Source organism: Orcinus orca, chromosome 8 (assembly GCF_937001465.1).
Source record: "Orcinus orca chromosome 8, mOrcOrc1.1, whole genome shotgun sequence".
NCBI classification, from domain to species: domain Eukaryota; kingdom Metazoa; phylum Chordata; class Mammalia; order Artiodactyla; family Delphinidae; genus Orcinus; species Orcinus orca.
The window spans coordinates 22,779,291-22,797,375 of NC_064566.1; the positions used below are offsets into that span (position 1 = coordinate 22,779,291).

An 18,085-nucleotide genomic window follows, 5' to 3' on the forward strand; every position below is an offset into this window, starting at 1 on the left:
ATGGTCACAACCTAAATGTCTTAAGAGATGAGTGAACAAGCTTCTGCATATTCATACAATGGGAAACCTAAAGCAGTTAAAAAAAACACATCTACATATGGCAACAGGGATGGACCTCAAAATTACAAGAATAAATGAAAAAATTAAGTTGCAAAAGTACACACAGAATGATAGCACTTATGTACACTTTAAAATATTATGCATTGGAAAGAGACACACACAAATGCGGGAAAAGATAAAAACAGAGACAGAAAGGCTATATGCCAACTTGAGGATCGTAGTGGCCTCTGGGCAGAAGAGAAGGTAATGAGATGAGGGACAGTCTTCGAGAGTATCTGTAATATTTTTTTCTTTAAGAAATCTGAATTTATATGGAAAATGTTAAAAATCTGATAGATCTGTGTGACAGGTACACTAGCATTTGTTATATTATTCTTGGTTTTTTTATGATGTTTGAGAGATTCCAGAATTTAAAGTAATTAAAAAGTATGTATTTTGAAACCCCCAGGCTACTCTTATAATCATTGAGGTTTAAGAACCACTCAAGTATAGGGAACGAGCATAAATAAATTAGAATACCACGTGTGAAGTTTAACATGAACAAAAGCAAGGTAGTGGGAGCCGTTAAGAAGTGAGATTATGGAATATTATTCAGCCATAAAAAAAGGATATCCTGCCATTTGGAATACATGGATGGACCTTGAGGGTATTATGCTAAGTGAAATATGTCAGACAGAGAAAGACATATACTGTACGATCTGACCTATATGTGGAATCTTTAAAAAACCCAAATTCATAGAAAAGAACAGACTGGTGTTTGCCAGAGGGAGGGGCTGGGATGGGGGGGCGGGTAGAGAAATGGGTGACAGTGGTCAAAAGGTACAAACTTCCAGTTTTATTCTTAATAAGTCCTGGGATGTAATGTACAGCATGACGACTATAGTTAACAATACTGTATTATATATTTGAAAGTTGCTAAAGGAGTACATCTTAAAAGTTCTCACCACAAGAAAAAAAATTGTAACTATGTAAAGCGATGGGTGTTAACTTACTGTGCTAATCATTTCGCAATGTAGACATATATCAATTTTTTTTAAAAAGAAGTGAGATTCATTCTGGGTTGGGAATTGAATATGGGAGGAAAGCTTTCTAGACAAGGAAATTCACTAGTAGAGTTGTGAAGGGTGTAGAGGAAGCTTTCTCTGAAAAACTGTACAAACACGGGCATAGCTTAAATCAATAGTAAGACCAGACAGCAAGCAAGGGTACACTATAGACATAAGGCTGCATTTAGCTGTGGGAGAAGGAACGAGCTGGGAAACCCTTCTCAGTCAAGCTGGCCAGAACCATCTGCTAAAACTCCAGCAAGAAATAGGGATCACTTGGGCACCAACACCGTCCGCCAAGGAAGTTAGGGCAAGGGTCATCTGTATCAGTTCAGCCCACTGGCAAGGCAGGGAGGGTGTTCCTGAAGAGGCCTGGGTGCCTGGAGGCCTGATGCTGCTGGGAAGGGCGGGGATGCAGGGTCCACCACTGCAGAGCCCTCTCCGAAGTATCCACTGGGATCTGCAAACCAGACGAAAGCTGAGCGCACAAACCAATTGAGAGTTTTCTTATTATTGATTACTAATGTAGGCTGGCTTCAGCCTTTTTTCTCCCCACAGGTAACATTTCCCACCCATCTGAACGGGGGAGAGGCATAGGGGTTTACTCTCCATGCAGCCCTTGTGAATCATTGCTGTAAAATGTGTGGGAGAGTTAATTTATGGGAAGAGGTGGATTGAAGTGTTTGGCAAACAAGAAGGTCCAAAGCTAAGCAACAGGCCTTAGAACAAAAAGCAATAGTAATGCCAGTGACCGGGTCAGGCACCCAGGGGTCCTGAGAAGATCTGCAGAATTCAACAATTGACTTACAGCAAATTGCTAGCTTTTGGTGACGGAAGGCAATCGGGGCTAGATTTGATGGAATTTAGAAAAATGAAGAAATGCTATGTTGTGCCCCAAGTACCAAGGGGAAACTTATAACACACACATACTGCAAATCTGAATCATTCTGTTTCTTAAGAGTTTTCTTTCCATGTAAGAATTATTCTTCGGGAACAGTGCCATCCAACAGAACTTTCTGCGATGATGGAAATTTTCCACATCTGAGCTGCCGAATAAGGTAGCCACTAGCCACGTGGGGCTGATGAGCATTTTGAATATGCCTGGTGTGACAGAAGATTTTGGTTTTTTATTTTATTTAATCTTAACTAATTTAACTTTAAGTAGCCACACGTGGCAAGTGGATGTCATATTGGAGAGCATCCTTCTTACTGCCTGCATTGTATTCTAGCATATTGATGTGGTACCTCACCCTTTCTAGGAAGCATTAGCTTCCAGCCTTTCACCATTAAAAGCAACGCTGGCACACAATCCTCATGGCTGAATCTTTGTACACATCCCGTCAGGATAAAGTCCTAGAAGTGGAATTGTGGAGTCAGTGGGTAATTACGCTTCTAGGCTCTTCCTACATAGCAAGACCACCCATTTACAGTAACATAGATGTGAGCAGAATTTTATCTATCACTAGCTGTTTTCACATACATGATCCTCAAAGGATCCTCAACGACTACCAGGTAAAATCAGACAGGGCAGGGAATAGCAGCCTGTATGTATAGACAAGGAAACAAGCTGTGAAAGAGCATGCCGCTGACTTGGTTGGTTTAGAGGATTTTTACAGCCGACATCAAAGAATACACCCAGCCATGCTGGGATGTTAGACCATTTGTTCTCCCACATCAGCTTAAGGAGGGAAAATGCCAATGCTACATTCACAAGTGAAAAGAGCAGGATATGAAATTATATTCTCCGGATGATCAAAACGACATAAAAAGCAAAGAAAATAAACCAACGTGTTAACAGTCTTTAGATCATAGAACTGTAAGTTTCGTTTTTCTAAATTTTTGTCCGAATTTTTACAATAAACTGGAATAATTATTTAAATAACACTTAGTTATACGTTACTAAATGTTAAACAACATTTAGTTATGTTAGTGAGCAATCATAAAAGCTAAGAGCCCCACATGCATTACCTCACTCACAAGATTTCTACATGGGAGGGACCATTATTATCCCTATTTACAGATGAAGACACAGCGGGTTGCAGAAGGTTGAAGAAACCTAGCCAAAGCTGAGGCAGTGAGCCGGGATTTGAACCTAGGCTGGCTCCCTGGAAAGCCTGCATTCTTAGCTACGACATAAGTGCATCTCAAACTTGAACGCGAGCCAGGGTCACCCGAGGATCTTGTTTAAGTGCAAATTCTGATTCAGGTGATGCTTGATGCTGTCGGCCTGGAGACCCCATTTTGAGTAGCAAAGCTCTCCACCATACTCCCATGACAAGATTACCTTCTTAAAGGAGCAAATACACTATACTCAACCAGGAAGATGTTTTCTAATAATTTAAATAATGTCAATGCTTACTAAGATATAAAAGCAAAAACAGATTTGTCTTCTCAATCACTTTTGCAGTCTCCTTTTCTATCCATATGGCAGGGCTTAAACTGCTCTTGTAAATTCCCACCCACAGACGCTGGTGTCAGAATAAGCCCAACTCGAAGCTTTATCAACCTTCTCGTCTCATTAGCAGGGAGGATTTTATCCCCAAAGCTTCCGTTAGCAAACAATTCCACAAACCCATGGAGCAGGTATGTGGAGGAAAGGCCCCAGGGGTGTCCTGAGGAAGCAGCCGGTCTCACCCGCCACCCCTGACGGCAGATTCTCGTTGCCGAGTCGCCAGCACATTTTAGATTTGGTGGTCCCTATTCCCACGGACCTTTTCTTTGAAACATTAAAATTAGGTACTCTCTAAATGTTTTAACCTTCCAAAATTTGGCAAGCACTTGCTAATCTTATCTCAAAGAACCTTCAACACCCTTTAATTATGTTCCTAATTCTTCATGTCTTTTTACATGGCATTATCAGATACTTGTTTAATGAAACTTTTGCCATTTGCAGTAACCCTGTTTATCTCCTTTAATGCTTAATGCTATGCAATTACTCATCTGATACCACGAAAGTAGCCCTTGCATACAGGATTTTATTTCCCTAACTTTTCACTCTCTATCTTTTGGATTTTACTATGTCTCTCACAATGAATAGATGGGTAATTTTTTTTCCGCAAGAGTTAGTGGCATTTTGTTGTACACTTAGTCTTATAATTGATGTATTTCTATTACCCTCCACTTCCCTCTAAGACTATATTGATTGATGCACTTCCTTCCTTGAATCATTTGTGTGGTTTCAGTAGCAAACTTTTATTTCCTTTTAAATTAGACCGGAAGATAACCTTAATTTTCTTATTGTTTAATGTTTTCAACACTGTTATTTTATAAGAGAACTGCTTTCACTTTTTCCTCGCAGTAACTTCTCACGTTCCTTAAGTAAACTGTGTGAAGTCCCCTCAAATGGAATTAAGATGCACAGTTTTCATTCACCTGTCAGAAACCCCTGTTTATACGCCACATGCTAGACTCCCAATTGTCTAATTTATCACCTGACTTTACAATTGCTATAATCCATTTCCCTCTCAAAGGCCTCTCGCTTTTTGTCATGTTTTTTTTTAAGCCACAGGTGTCTCTGGTAAAGATCTCTGCAGGTCTTTGAAGCCAAATGAGACTGTTTTAAAATCTAGAGAAGAAACAATGTGTCACCAAAGGGCAACATCTAAATTTCATTCTTCCCTCAACTGCTTCTCTTCTTCAAAGTCATAGTCACTTATCTTTAGTGATCACCTCCGTGCCTTCCAGGTAACTTACAGGAAACCCTATTGTGTGACAGACACGAAGCCAAGCCCTGACTCAGGTGCTGGACCGTAAAACAAATAAGATGGACACCAAAGAACACGACAGACCCCATCCCGCCTCATGGAACTTGAATCACACGAGAATGGGAGAGTTCTTTCTTCAGTTCAAGATTATTGCTGAGTTACATTTTATGGGTACTTTCAAAAGGTCCTGAGATTGCCCCCTCAGTGCTGGACTGTGTTCCTCTCCCTGAACATATAGTCCAATATCATTATCATCTACTTGGGCAACATAACTGAACTTTGGGCATGCTAAATCTTCCCCTACTGCATCACTGCTGTCCTTCACAGGTTCCACAGATGTTTATCATTTCTCTATAACATTTACAAGGTTAATGCAATCTTTAATTAATACGGAATATTCCTGATGCGAGTCATTCTTTCCAACTTTATCTCTTTTACAGTAATTAGCAACCATTCTTTCCAGTCCCGCTAAGCCAGGCCCCAGCCAGCTGGGCTCCCTCCTATCATACCTTTTAATCAAACTTTTATAAAGTCTGCTTCTGAAACTTCCATTCGGTTCTGTTCTGGTTTCTTTTAGCATCAACAGTTTTTTACAGCTTTGGATGTTTTTCTGATGAAACACCCTATGCTGCTAATCACTCTTTCATCGTCCCCAGACTCCCCCATCTTATTTTTAAAATAAAAAAACAAGTTAAATTTAGCACTTTCCAAACCAATCGAGAGGCTTTTTTTTCAACTGACTATGGAGCTACAAGTGTGATGAGGTCTCACTTCTCAGCCGTGTCCAGTTAGTTTAATGACTCTCGGAGAACACTGCCCTGATTCAAGGCAAAAGCTGAAGGAAAATGCTCCCCTAAGGCCATCAAAGACAGCGTACTTGTGATATCCCTAGAGCTAACCTCACTGGGCCTTATAATAACGAGAAGGGATTTTTAATGCAATAAAGTTACACACCATTTATATTTGCGTTTCTCTCTGCCAACAGGCACACGAGCGTCCCACATGGAACACCGGCATCTTAGGTCCGCACGTCTTCTAAATCAAGTTATTCATACAGCCATGTCCCTCCAGCGCCCAGTTCCTGAAGGCCTGCTCCAGAGTCAGCTGACTGGCTGCCCTCCCTCTTTGCTGCGGCCTCCCTCCAGGCCAGAGACAACCCTGTCTTTAGACTGAACTACGTCGCCTGTCGAAAATCACAGTTGGACTTGAGCACCTGCAAATTCACCCAAATTACAGTCTCCTGGTATCACAATGACTCATTAAAAAGAGAAACAGTTTTCAGGAGAGAACTTGGGAGTAAGGGTTTGGAATTCTGAGGCTCATTCTGGCTTGCCTGTAGTTATTAACGCTTTTCAGACCTGCAGCGTTACTTCCACACAAGACTGGACCTGCTGCCCACAAGAGCCCCTTGGTTTGAGGTAACAAGATGGGGCAAATTCTTGCCAGCTACAACTTCTTTCTGGTACAGTACATTAACATTTCACCTTCCACAATAAATAACATCAATGAGTAGTTCAGAAAAAGTTCTCTCTCATGTGAACTAAACAAGCTTAAGCTCAGAGTGAAAAAATAAGAAAAAACTTAGATTTTTTCTTTTTATAGGAGGCATTATAATCAGCACTATATTTCTGCCTTAAAAATCTATTTCTAGACTTTATAAACAGTGGGCCCTTCTTTTTGGCACCCAGCACTATTTGAGGGCAGTACTGACCAAAAAGAAATTGCTTTTGGTTGGTATTCCAACAAAATATTTCCATCAAAGCGGGGGAAAAATTCTCCATCATGAATACATTCAAAGGCAAGTCTCATGGTGCTGAAATAATTTGTTGTTATTGTTTCTTTTAATAAAGGAAGCCTCTACAAAGGCTAATTTAAATGCCTATAACAACAAGTCCTCCATAGCAGGGAAGAGCAAAATGTCAGTTTCAATCGGCCAAGGACAGGCCACATGAATAAAATCAACTTGAGATATGCCCCGACCAATGGCTCTCCAACAGATCATTCTATCCAACATAATAAGCATGGACTCAATACTGACACCACTACCCAGTGATGGAATTCTCTAGCACAAGCTAGGGAGTACACCTCCTTCTTCCAACACACGCGAACTTGAGTGTCTACTCAGTGCCAAAGCAGTAGAGCCAGCAGTCAAGAGCACAGGTTTAAGTTGTGCAGACCTACATGACAATTCTGAAACCAACTCTTACTGGCTGCGGGCTTGGGAAAATTCCTTAGCCTTCTAGTTTCCCCATCTCTGAAACGGCAGAGCATACCACCTACCTAAATGAACTGCTGTGAAAATGAAATAAGATTCATCAGCATAGGAGGCATGAAAAAAATTATGGTATTGACATATACCAGATGTTTTTAAAGCTGTTTTTAAAAGAATGGGTAGTTATATAAGAACTAAAAGAAAGATGGCCAAGAAGACACATAACTTTGGTATTGGAACATCTCCGAAATCAGGATGTGCCTAATTCATCTTTAATACTGTAACATCTCTGAAATCAAGATGTGCCCAACAGCCAACAGCCTCTTATGAGAGCACAGGGTAAGCAGAAGCTGTGATCTATTGGTCACTGGCAGTGCCTGGGTGAACCTGGTCACAGCGGCTGATGTGAGTCATCACTTCAGTCCAGTTCTGTGCATTGTTGGTAATGCAGAGGTTGAATTTACCTGCTATTCAGAATGTCTTGTAAAAGATGACACTAAAATTTTGCATTGAAATGAAAAATTATTGTGTATACAAAAAGGCAAGGGAACCGCGTAAATTTGAAAATAGGGAAACAAATAGCTGTCATTGGAGAAAGACTAAAATTCCATATTTTCTTGCAAAGCATAAGCCAAACACCTTAAAGGAAGGTGCTTGAATATATCCAGAGACAGCTGAAACCATACCACATTTTGTTTCTGAGATAGAGGCAAAAGGATTGCCATTCACGAACTGAGAAAGTGAACTGCAAGTGAAGTTGAGTGAAAAGGCCAAATGCTTTGGAATAACTGGAAGGTTTAAACAACAGGAGGCAGGTGTGACCAATTCAGATAACTCAAAGTAGAACTGACAAAATTCAGTCTTTAAGGAAAAAAAGCAAGTCAAAAAACTACAAATATAGACAAGTATGAGCTCATTAAACTCTATGGGCACACAAGGACTAAAGTGATATATACCAGACAGTTAATAGTAATTTTCAAAAGAGGAAAAAAAGGTAAACAGGATGAAGACAGATTTTAACGTTTTATTTTAATGACTTCTGTTGTGCTTGAAATTTTTATAGTGAGCATATATTCAATGCATTATTTCTGTAATGTTTTTAATTCAGGAAGATTACAACAAAATGATACATGTACAGTCTTGGCACCCTGCCGGGTAGAGTAACCCTCCAGTGAGTGGTAGCCGTCATTACGCTCCTAGACCCCACAAAAGAAGTAAGAAATATGACATATACATTTAACATATGATCCTAGCCCTTAAGGAGTTTACAAGCTAGTAGGATTAGTGACTAAAAGAGGTAAGATATATATATAAAGACATGTATATATACATACACCAAGATATGTGTGTATATATATACATACATATACCAAGATATGTATATTATACATATATACACATATTTATCATATACAGTATATGTAGTATGTACATATATGTGTCTGTAGGTAGTATGATAAGATAAAGAAGGTTGTTGCCTAAAGCCACAGAAGAAATGTCTCGTTAGAATCTCATAAGCCTAGAGCTAAAAGAGCCTCAGAATACCAACAGATGTACCCCAACATTTTATCTGGATACCTAAGCTAAAGAAGCAAGCTAGGACATGTGTCATCACCTCTGAAACCTGATCAAGAATGACCCATCCAACCTGGAGGGCATTATACTCAGTGAAAGAAGACTGAGAAAGATAGATACTGTATGACATCACTTATATGTGGAATCTAAAAACTACAACAAATGAGTGAATACAGCATAAACGAAGCAGACTCAGATGTAGAGAACAAGCTACTGGTTACCAGTGGAGTGGCAATAAAGGGGTTGGGAGTGGGAGATACAAGCACTACTGGGTGTAAGACAGGCTCAAGGATGTATTGTACAACACAGGGAATATTGCCAATATTTTGTAATAACTTTAAATGAAAAGTAACCTTTAAAAATTATATAAAAATAAAAATTTTTTTAAAAGAATGACCCATCCATTAAACATTCCCAATGACCAGATATCCACGTTTGCCAAGACCTTGTGACATACACACAGCTTTGTTCCCAAGAAGGTTGTGCATCCGTCAGTATATCTCACATTTAGAAACACCTCCAAAACCCCACTTTTGGGAGACGTGTCTCTGCCCTTCCCAGATCACGACAGAGGCAAACAACCCCATTTCCTTCACTGGATCATTTAATTCTTCAAGGGCCAAGAACAAGTTCTACACAGCTCTGCCCCCCTACAGCACAGAGCTGGTACCGCACTAGTGAACAGCCAAATAAAGGGTCAAGGAGAGTTTTCGAGTTACCCAGAGACAAAAGGGAAAAAAAGGGTCGCCTGCTCGGGAAGCTAGGGCTCTTCCCTGGAGAAGCCTTTTGGAAGAGGGCGTGATTGAGGCTCTCGTGTGCCTGAGGGAAGATAACGAGCACTTCTCCCCTTCAAACCCAGCGCCCCTCTATTGGTACATCCTTTCTCCCGCGAATCCACACACAAAAGAAGGCAGCGGCAGACAATGCACTTCGCTGGTCTGAAGAGAGGAGGAAGCAAAAAACCCAAGGAAGACTGGCCACCGAACAAAGGAGAAGGACAAAGGAGGACAGCTGGGAGGCAAAGTGTCTTAAAGGAATGCAAGAGTTACAAAGTGACGCAGAGTGTAACTTTCCAAAGACTTCAGAGAAGAAAGCAGAAGATGAGAATTTCTCCAAAACCAACTGGCTGCTAGTACAGAGGATTCCCCTCCACACACTCCCGCCCACCTGCAGAAGGAACTCAAGTTATAAAAGCTTTTGATGGGAAGGGGGAGGGAATCACGGGGAGAAATGGGAACCGAGCGGAACAATGACTGCTCTGTAGGGCAGAGGCAGGGGGACTTCCAGGGTAAGATTTCAACGCGCAACTCCCAAGGCAAACTTTCAGATAGCTTCTCCTCCAGTTCCCTGCGCTAGTGAGCCTCCCGAGCTTAACAGTTTACTCAGGGAACCGAGTGGCTTCTGGTGTCACCCGCCACCTGCCTTTTTTTTTTTTTTTTGCGGTACGCGGGCCTCTCACTGTTGTGGCCTCTCCGGTTGCGGAGCACAAGCTCCGGACGCGCAGGCTCAGCGGCCATGGCTCACAGGCTCAGCCGCTCCGCGGCATGTGGGATCCTCCTGGACCGGGGCATGAACCCATGTCCCCTGAATCGGCAGGCGGACTCTCAACCACTGCGCCACCAGGGAAGCCCCCGCCACCTGCCTTTTACCTGCTTTCTCAGCCTGTCACTCCCAAGGGAACCAATTCCACAATCTCCAAGGTTACCCGCTTTCACTATGGCACAAGAGGGAAACAGGAGGGAAAGGTCAATGCTGAGGGTGTTTCTACATAAAAATGTATTTTCACACTGACTGAACTTGTGGGGTTGCAGAAACAGAAAGCAGAAACCTGATGACTAAGACACCCTTGGGAGGAGGATGCCATCCTGAACCACTGCATCTAAAAGACACTCTCAGGATGAGCAGTCAGAATGCTCAAGATGTATGGCAAGGGGGCACTCACACCAGACTAGGGGTTCTCAACTGGGGTACTCAAGTGGGGGTGATTTTTGCCCCCAGGGGGCATTTGGTAACAGCTGGAGACGTTGTTGGTTGTAACAACTGGGGGAGGCTGCTACTGGCATCAAGGACCAGGGATGCTGCTAAATACCGTACAATGCACAAGACAGCCTCCATAACAAAGAACTCTCCAATGTCAACAGCACCGAGGCGGAGACACTTCCCTAGACTAACCCCATCCCTGCAGCCGTCTCCAGAAACCCTAACAATCCTACCTGAAAGAAACATTTGCCATGCCTCTGACTGGGCAGTTACCGTGTCACAAAAGTCCACGTATCCCGTAAGCAAGAGTAAACAGCAAGCAGATGTGACACGCAAGTGCTGCATCCCCAGATGTTCTCCCAGTAAACGTCTTCAAGGGCGCTCCTCAGGACCCAAGAAAGTAGACTCTTTCACAACAGTTACAATGAAAGACAGACACACACACACACACACACACACACACAGAGGAGCTGTCATCTTAAAAATCTCCCCAATTGTCAGGTAGAGGCACAGGCAAAAATAGCTGTACAGTTAGGATGGCCCACGCGATTCCAAAATATTCCAAAGAGAGAAAGAAAGAGGGGAAGAGAACAAACAGGACAACTCCACAGCCAAAAACAGATTTGCCCCCAGGGCTATCTCATAGCTAAAAACAGTTCAATCACTCTGAGTCATCCATGGTATATAGCATCTTTTATTTTTTAATTGTAAAATATGATAAACATATAAGAGAGGGGAAATGTAAATATTGAGCTTAATGAATGAAAACAAACCCATGTAACTACAACTCAGGTCAAGAAATGGAACCGTGTCCAGTGGTAACTCCCTGCCAGGCGTGCCTCTCCCAGGCACAGAGTAAAAATACGGGTGCTATTTTGAAAGTTCCATTTTTACTCGAGGACTGGGATTTATTTCATTTTATTTTTATTTATTTTTGGTTGTGTTGGGTCTTCGTTGCTGTGCACGGGCTTTCTCTGGTTGCGGCAAGCGGAGGCTACTCTTCATTGCGGTACGTGGGCTTCTCACTGTGATGGCTTCTCTTGTTGCGGAGCACAGGCTCTAGGCGCGTGGGCTTCAGTAGTTGTGGCACACGGGCTCAGTAGTTGTGGCTTGCGGGCTCTAGAGCGCAGGCTCAGTAGTTGTGGCGCACGGGCTTATTTGCTCCGCGGCATGTGGGATCTTCCCGGACCAGGGCTCGAACCCATGTCCCCTGCATTGGCAGGCAGATGCTCAACCACTGCGCCACCAGGGAAGTTGCTGGGATTTATTTTTATGTATTACCACAAATACCAACTGCTGTGACTGCAAAGTGGACAGATTTGGGAAGGGGGGCTGTTTATGGAAACAAGCTCATGGATTGTTAATTCACGAAAGTACATAGGGGAAAGGCATGGAAGGATGCCTAGAAACAGGGGGGAAAGCCCAGACTGTGGCCCAAGAGAAACTTGAGTTAGAATCTGGCACCCTGGGCACAGATGACCTCTCAGGAGCCACAAAATGACTTCCCATCACATGATATTATTGGAAAAATTCAACGGGATCATGTGTTTCAATGGCGAGCAAAGCACCTCATACACAGGAGACAGTCCACAAACACTGGGTTCCCTTTCCTCTCCTTGCCCATGAAAAGATGCAAGGTTGAAAAGGCCATGACTTTCATAGATTATGTGATTAGAAACCGTCCTAATCCCCAAATTCTCTAAACTGTCTCACAAAAGTGATGATACAAGTCCACTTTCAAGTTACCCAGGTGACTTTGACAACGAGGCATCTAAACCAGTCTTGGAGGCCCAGAAGGTACCGTCCTCCCTCCCCTACTGGCTCATATCCCTGTCTCTCCCTCACTTATCACAAGGTGAAAGGCCTAAGTGGGCTGTCAGGAAAAAACACCTCACACCCCAGTAGGGAGCCTTCATCCATCTCTTTGAAGACGAACAGCAACAAGGTGTGTTTATTTGTACTTGGTGCACACGGCCTCATCGACCAGCCTGGGCTGCACGAAGCGACTCAGTTCGTTAAAAATAATAATAATAAAACCCACCCACTCACACCACGAAGCAGATCTCTCCAGGAGAAAAGGTCAACACCCACACTCCTGGGTGCACATAGGGGAAATCAAGCCTTTTCAAAGATAATGTCAGGCAGTCCCTGAAAGGTCAGCCAGGAAGGAGGTGAGCTGTCTGACCCCCTCAGGGCCCCGCCACCATTAGACATGCCTCACCATCCACGCACTTACATCCACCGAGCCCACCACGGGAAGGAAAGCTGGGTATCAGATGGGCTGAGCCTTTCTCACAGGCTACAGTAAAAAATAATAGCGGTCAAAATCGATGCTTCACTTCCCTAACACAAACAATAAAAACAAAGGAAGAAAAATACATACACAAACATGTGAAGGCGTCTGAGAAGGTTCCTGAAAAACAAAGGCCTCCAGATTGCTCTAGAAATGCCTTTCAGACCTACAAAGACCAGGAACTCAGACTAGGGCTCCACTCTGACCCCAGGTTTCTTTACAGACTATCAAAAGAAGACAGAAGTCAAAAGCACCAGCTTTTATAATCTCTCTTGTTCTATCAACTTCCCCGAAGAGGATCGAGCTGTAGGATATGGGATAGAAGGCCAGGGTCCCTGGCCTACTATGAACCCCAAACTGAACCAATGCAGGCTTCAGGAAAACTGACCAGCCCTGTTTCTGGTAACACTTCAGGTCAAAGTAGAATCCCTGCTAGAAGGATGATGCTTAATATAACAGGAAATGCATACACCCCAACCTGCCTAGAAGTTTCTAAACCAACAACTAACTGTAAAGGTGAGACAAAACCACACAAGCTCAATGACCACAGGTAACAGAAAACTACCACCTGGGACAGCTAGGCATTCTGTGACCGCACCCCCTCCATTTTTCCCTCCCCATTATGACTATTTTATTTATTTCAGCCCTATTTTATACGTACACACACATATTAAGTAACCCGTGCTGACCAGAGAAAGACAAAATTAACTTTATGGTTATTTTTACAGAGTTGGAGACTCAACCAAAGCAACCCAGTACTAACTGGGAGATGCAATAAATAACACTTTCTACTGACCCTCAAGCAGCTCTCTGAGGACAAACACAAGTCCCGGCTTCCAGACTGTCCTGCTTGGGTGTTATCAGGGGACACACCAGGGCAATGCAAATTGAGAGCATGAATCTAGGCAGGTCTTTGTGTCTGAGATGTCCTGGAAATCTGCCTGTTCTAACAGCCTCCAAATAATCATTCACCCCTACCCGTGAGTGCCAGTGCCCTCTTGGAACTCTCTCCCTGTGGTGGCCCAATAGTTCAGGAGGAACAAGGCACTGTGACCCAGACCTGGTTAAAAATCCACAGCAGCCACCAGCATTGCACCCTCACTGGAAGCCACAGCAAACCCACAGACATCTAAACGGGAGTCTCCAGGAGTGGGGATGATGTCATAGGTCTGAGAGTGGGGGAAGGCTACCCAGTGGATTCTGAGGATGGCCAGGACCAGGGACTTCAAGGAAGGAGGAGATTTCTCTTTCCAAGTGCACACCTGGCAGGGAGGGGGAACTTCAGAATTAAGTGAGTCTCCACTTCCCCAACAAACACACCACCAAAGACACCTCCACAGCAAGTAGCTAGAAGCATCTGGGAGAATCAGGCATTAATTAGACACGAGGATGGCACCGACGTCAGGCAAGCCAGCTTCTGCTGAAGAAAGTTCACTGGGCCCTGTCACCTACTTTTCTGGGCATCAGCCGCCCAGAAATAAACATCAAGAGGCCAAGGGCGTGGCGACCCTAGGAGGGGCAGCTGACAGCTGTGGCCGGCGGGCAGGGGCAGGGGAAGGGCTCCAGGCTGGAATTCGGAGCGCGCCCACATCAGCAGAAAAGTTCCCTGGAATAGCATGCTGCTCCTGGGGACCTCAGGATGCACACGCTACGGCGATGCCAGGTTCAAAGGGCCGGCAGATGAAGCCCGGATTCTCTCCCAGGGCATCTCGCCATTGTAGGTCGAGTGGGGGTAATCAGATGATTTAAATAAATGTCCTGCTCCCAGTATCAATGGGAAAGATTAATAATTCCCAGGTCCGGCCCTGCTTCATCTTTCTTTGCCCAAACCAAACACAGCCCCAGGGAGGAATGGAAGGAAACGGCGATTACCGGTCGCCCTGCGGTCCAGGTAGGAAACTGAGGCACGGGGGTGCACACAAGAGAAACCAAAGGGGACCTGGAGAGGCTAGCACAGCACGGAGCATCCGCGTCTGCGATGATGGGATCAGGGAAGCGTTCTCTCCCCTCCCCTCCCTTCCTCCTTTCCCCTACACAACACACACACACACACACACACACACACACACGCACGAACTCTCCAGCTACGCCCAATCAGGGCAGCTGCCGGGCTCCCCAGAGCCGGACTGCACACAAAGCCCCGCCCGTGCACACACAACACAGCACAAGCCGGCGCGCACGCCCACACAATAGGACGGCGCGCACCCCGCCGCGGCCCCTCGCCGGGGTCCCGGCCAGCCCGGCGCCGGGGTCCGCCCTCCGTGCACACCCGCGCCGGGAGACGCAGCCCGGGCAAGAGGAGGGGGCACGATCGCAGCCCGGCCGCCGCGTCCCGCGCCCCGAAGAAAGTTCGCCGGACGCCCCCCGACTCACCCGCGGCGCTGCTCAGCAGCAGGCACAGCGGCCCCAGCAGCCACATGGCGCGGCCGCTGCTCCCGCTGCCCGGCGCCGTCGCTGCCCCCGCGGCCTCGGCGCTGACCCCGCCCCTCGCCGCGCCGGCCCCGCCCCCCGCTGTCCCTCCTCCCGCCCGCCCCGCCCTCCTCGGCCAGGCCGGCCCCGGCCCAGCTCCGCGAAGTTTTGCGAGCGTCCCGGCTGCGCGCCGAGCCCGCGTCCTGCCTAGAGTGTCCAGGCTCGGAGAGGCCGCGGAGGAGGCCGCGGAGGGTCCGGCCCTGGCGGCCTCTCGCCGCCAACCCCGTCTGGCGGCGAAGATCTAGTAATAGCCCGGGCTCTGTTCTTGCCTTCTCTTTCTCTTTTTCCTCCGCCTTTTGCTCCTCCATCGTCTGGGGATGCCGCGCTCACCATCTCCTCCTCAGTCCCAAATTTGGATTCTTTACGGAACTACAAAATGAGTGTACTCTAGGGAGGGAAAGAAAAAGTTGGAAGAAAGGGCCAAATATTATGAGAAAAAAAAATTATATATATATATATATATATATACACACACACATATACGTATGTATTATTTTTAGTAGCTAGAGTGGAATACGGTGAGTGCTTCTCAAACTTCTCAGACGCATCGACGCACCGGGACTCTGACTCAGTAGGTATGGGGTGGAGTCTAAGATTCTGCTTTTCTAACAAGCTTTTAGGTGATTTGGAAACTGATGGTGAACCACATGTGGAGTAGGCACACAGCATTGTCCTGTGCTTTATTTCCTCTGGATCTTGTCTACCTAGACCAGGGGAACTTTGGGTCCCAATTTGCAGAAAAGGAAAGTAAATGTGAAAGTAGAAGCCCACATACAAAAAGAAGTTGGGGCCCCAGTGCAGTTGGGGCTCCAAGACAGCACTGGTGACAGTTCTCAAAGAATTTAGATGGAGGAAGAATCAATGACACTTTCGTGCTCCACTCTCCAGCCCCTCCCCTCCCCAGAAAACAACCAAAGCAAAAACAACAACAAAAAACCGAACGCAAGTAATCGCCCAAAACTGGAAATATCCATCAACTAAGGAATGGATAAACAAATTGTGTTCTATCACCTAATGCAACAACATGAATAAATCTTAAAAGCATGCTAAGAGAAAGAATTCAGCCTCCAAGGGTACATTCTGTATGATTTCATTTTTTTTTTAATGTGGACGATTTTTGAAGTCTTTATTGAATGTGTGACAGCATTGCTTCTGTTTTATGTTTTGGTATTTTTTTGGCCCTGTGGCATGTGGGACCTTAGCTCCCCGACCAGGGATCAAACCCGCACCCCCTGCATTGGAAGGTGAAGTCTTAACCACTGGACGGCCAGAGAAGTCCCCTATGATTCCATGTATAAGACATGAGGGGTGGGCTTCCCTGGTGGCGCAGTGGTTGAGAGTCCGCCTGCCGATGCAGGGGACGCGGGTTCGTGCCCCGGTCCGGGAGGATCCCACATGCCGTGGAGCGGCTGGGCCCGTGAGCCATGGCCGCTGAGCCTGCGCGTCTGGAGCCTGTGCTCCGCAACGGGAGAGGCCACAACAGTGAGAAGCCCGCGTACCACAAAAAAAAAAAAAAAAAAAAAAGAAAGACATGAGGGGTGAGGGCAAGGGAGCGAAACAAAACTCTAGGGACCAAAATCAGATCAGTAGTTATCAGGGTCTGGCCTAGGGAAGAGGATGAGTGCAAAGGGGTGCAAGGGAAACTTCTGAGGTGGTGGGCTGTTCTGCATTGCGATTATGGTGGTGGTTACACAACTTTATACATTTGTCGAAACAGAGAACTACATCCCTAAAACCCACACCTAAAACAAGTGAATTTTACTGCATATAAATCGTACCAGTTTGGAGGAGCAAGGAGGGTGTGGGTGCTGGGACTGTGGGTGAGGGAGCTTGTAGATAGGATGCCCACACTAGATTTGGGATGCTCTGGACACAACCTGCAGGACACTGAACTTCAATGCTGTTGTTTTTTAATTATCTGTTCTAGTCTGGAAACATGAAGGCTAAAGTGAATCAGGTCAAAATTTTAAAATACCAGTGATGGTTCAAGGTAATGAGAAAATGTGAAGCAATGTAGGAGAGTTGAGCAAGTTCCATATTACAAAGGAGTTTGTCAAGCATGGAAAACATAAACAAATTCTCCAAAAGATTTAGCAACTGGGGGTTTTATCCTGGGATCCATGAAACACTAGGGAGCTCATCTCATAAGCTTCAAAGAGTTTTAAAGCCCCCCCAAATTTTATGCATATTTCAGGTGTGTGTATTTTTCCAGGAAGCATGTTGGAATGAGGCCCCTGGCCTCTGATAAAGATACACAAGAAGGCAAATAATATCTCCTACAGCTACTCATTTTCCCCCAAACATTAGGAATACAGAAAGAGAATGGATCTGACCCAATACCATCTTTCTTGTTTCCTTGTGTTACTTTGGGTACATGACCTTCAACTCTGGATTTAGTGTGCCTGGCTTGCTTTCTGTCTCTCTGTCTTTCTCTGTCTCTGTCTCTGTCTCTGTCTGTCTGTCTCTCTCTCTCTTTCACACACACACACACACACACACACACATATTTCTTTTAAATATATGAATATCTTTGAAATAATTCCAACAATGTAAAGCCCTCTTTACATTCAATGGTTGTTTTTATACTTACATTGAATCACTCCCAACCTCCTCACCATATAAGCTGGGCAGGAGGTAAAACCATTCTTTATACTTCATTACTCTCCTCTTTCCCAGTTCTTTACAATTCTATCAAATGCACAGGACACTCGGTTTCCAGAAAACATGGTAGGTTCCAGTGCTAACT

General features: G+C 45.0%; 1 protein-coding gene across 2 annotated transcripts in view; it reads right to left on the reverse strand.

Moving 5' to 3' along the window:
• The window catches only part of LDLRAD3 (low density lipoprotein receptor class A domain containing 3), a 254,522-nt gene extending 239,126 nt beyond the window's left edge, over positions 1 to 15,396 (reverse strand). The window contains exon 1 of one of the 2 annotated variants that reach the window (XM_012537929.3): positions 15,244 to 15,396. In XM_012537929.3, coding sequence (XP_012393383.2) covers positions 15,244 to 15,289 — 46 coding nt within the window. In that variant the 5' untranslated portion in view covers positions 15,290 to 15,396. The remainder of the gene's footprint in view (positions 1 to 15,243) is intronic. The other variant, XM_049712962.1, reaches the window with a different exon arrangement.
• Between the last annotated feature and the right edge of the window lie 2,689 nt (positions 15,397 to 18,085).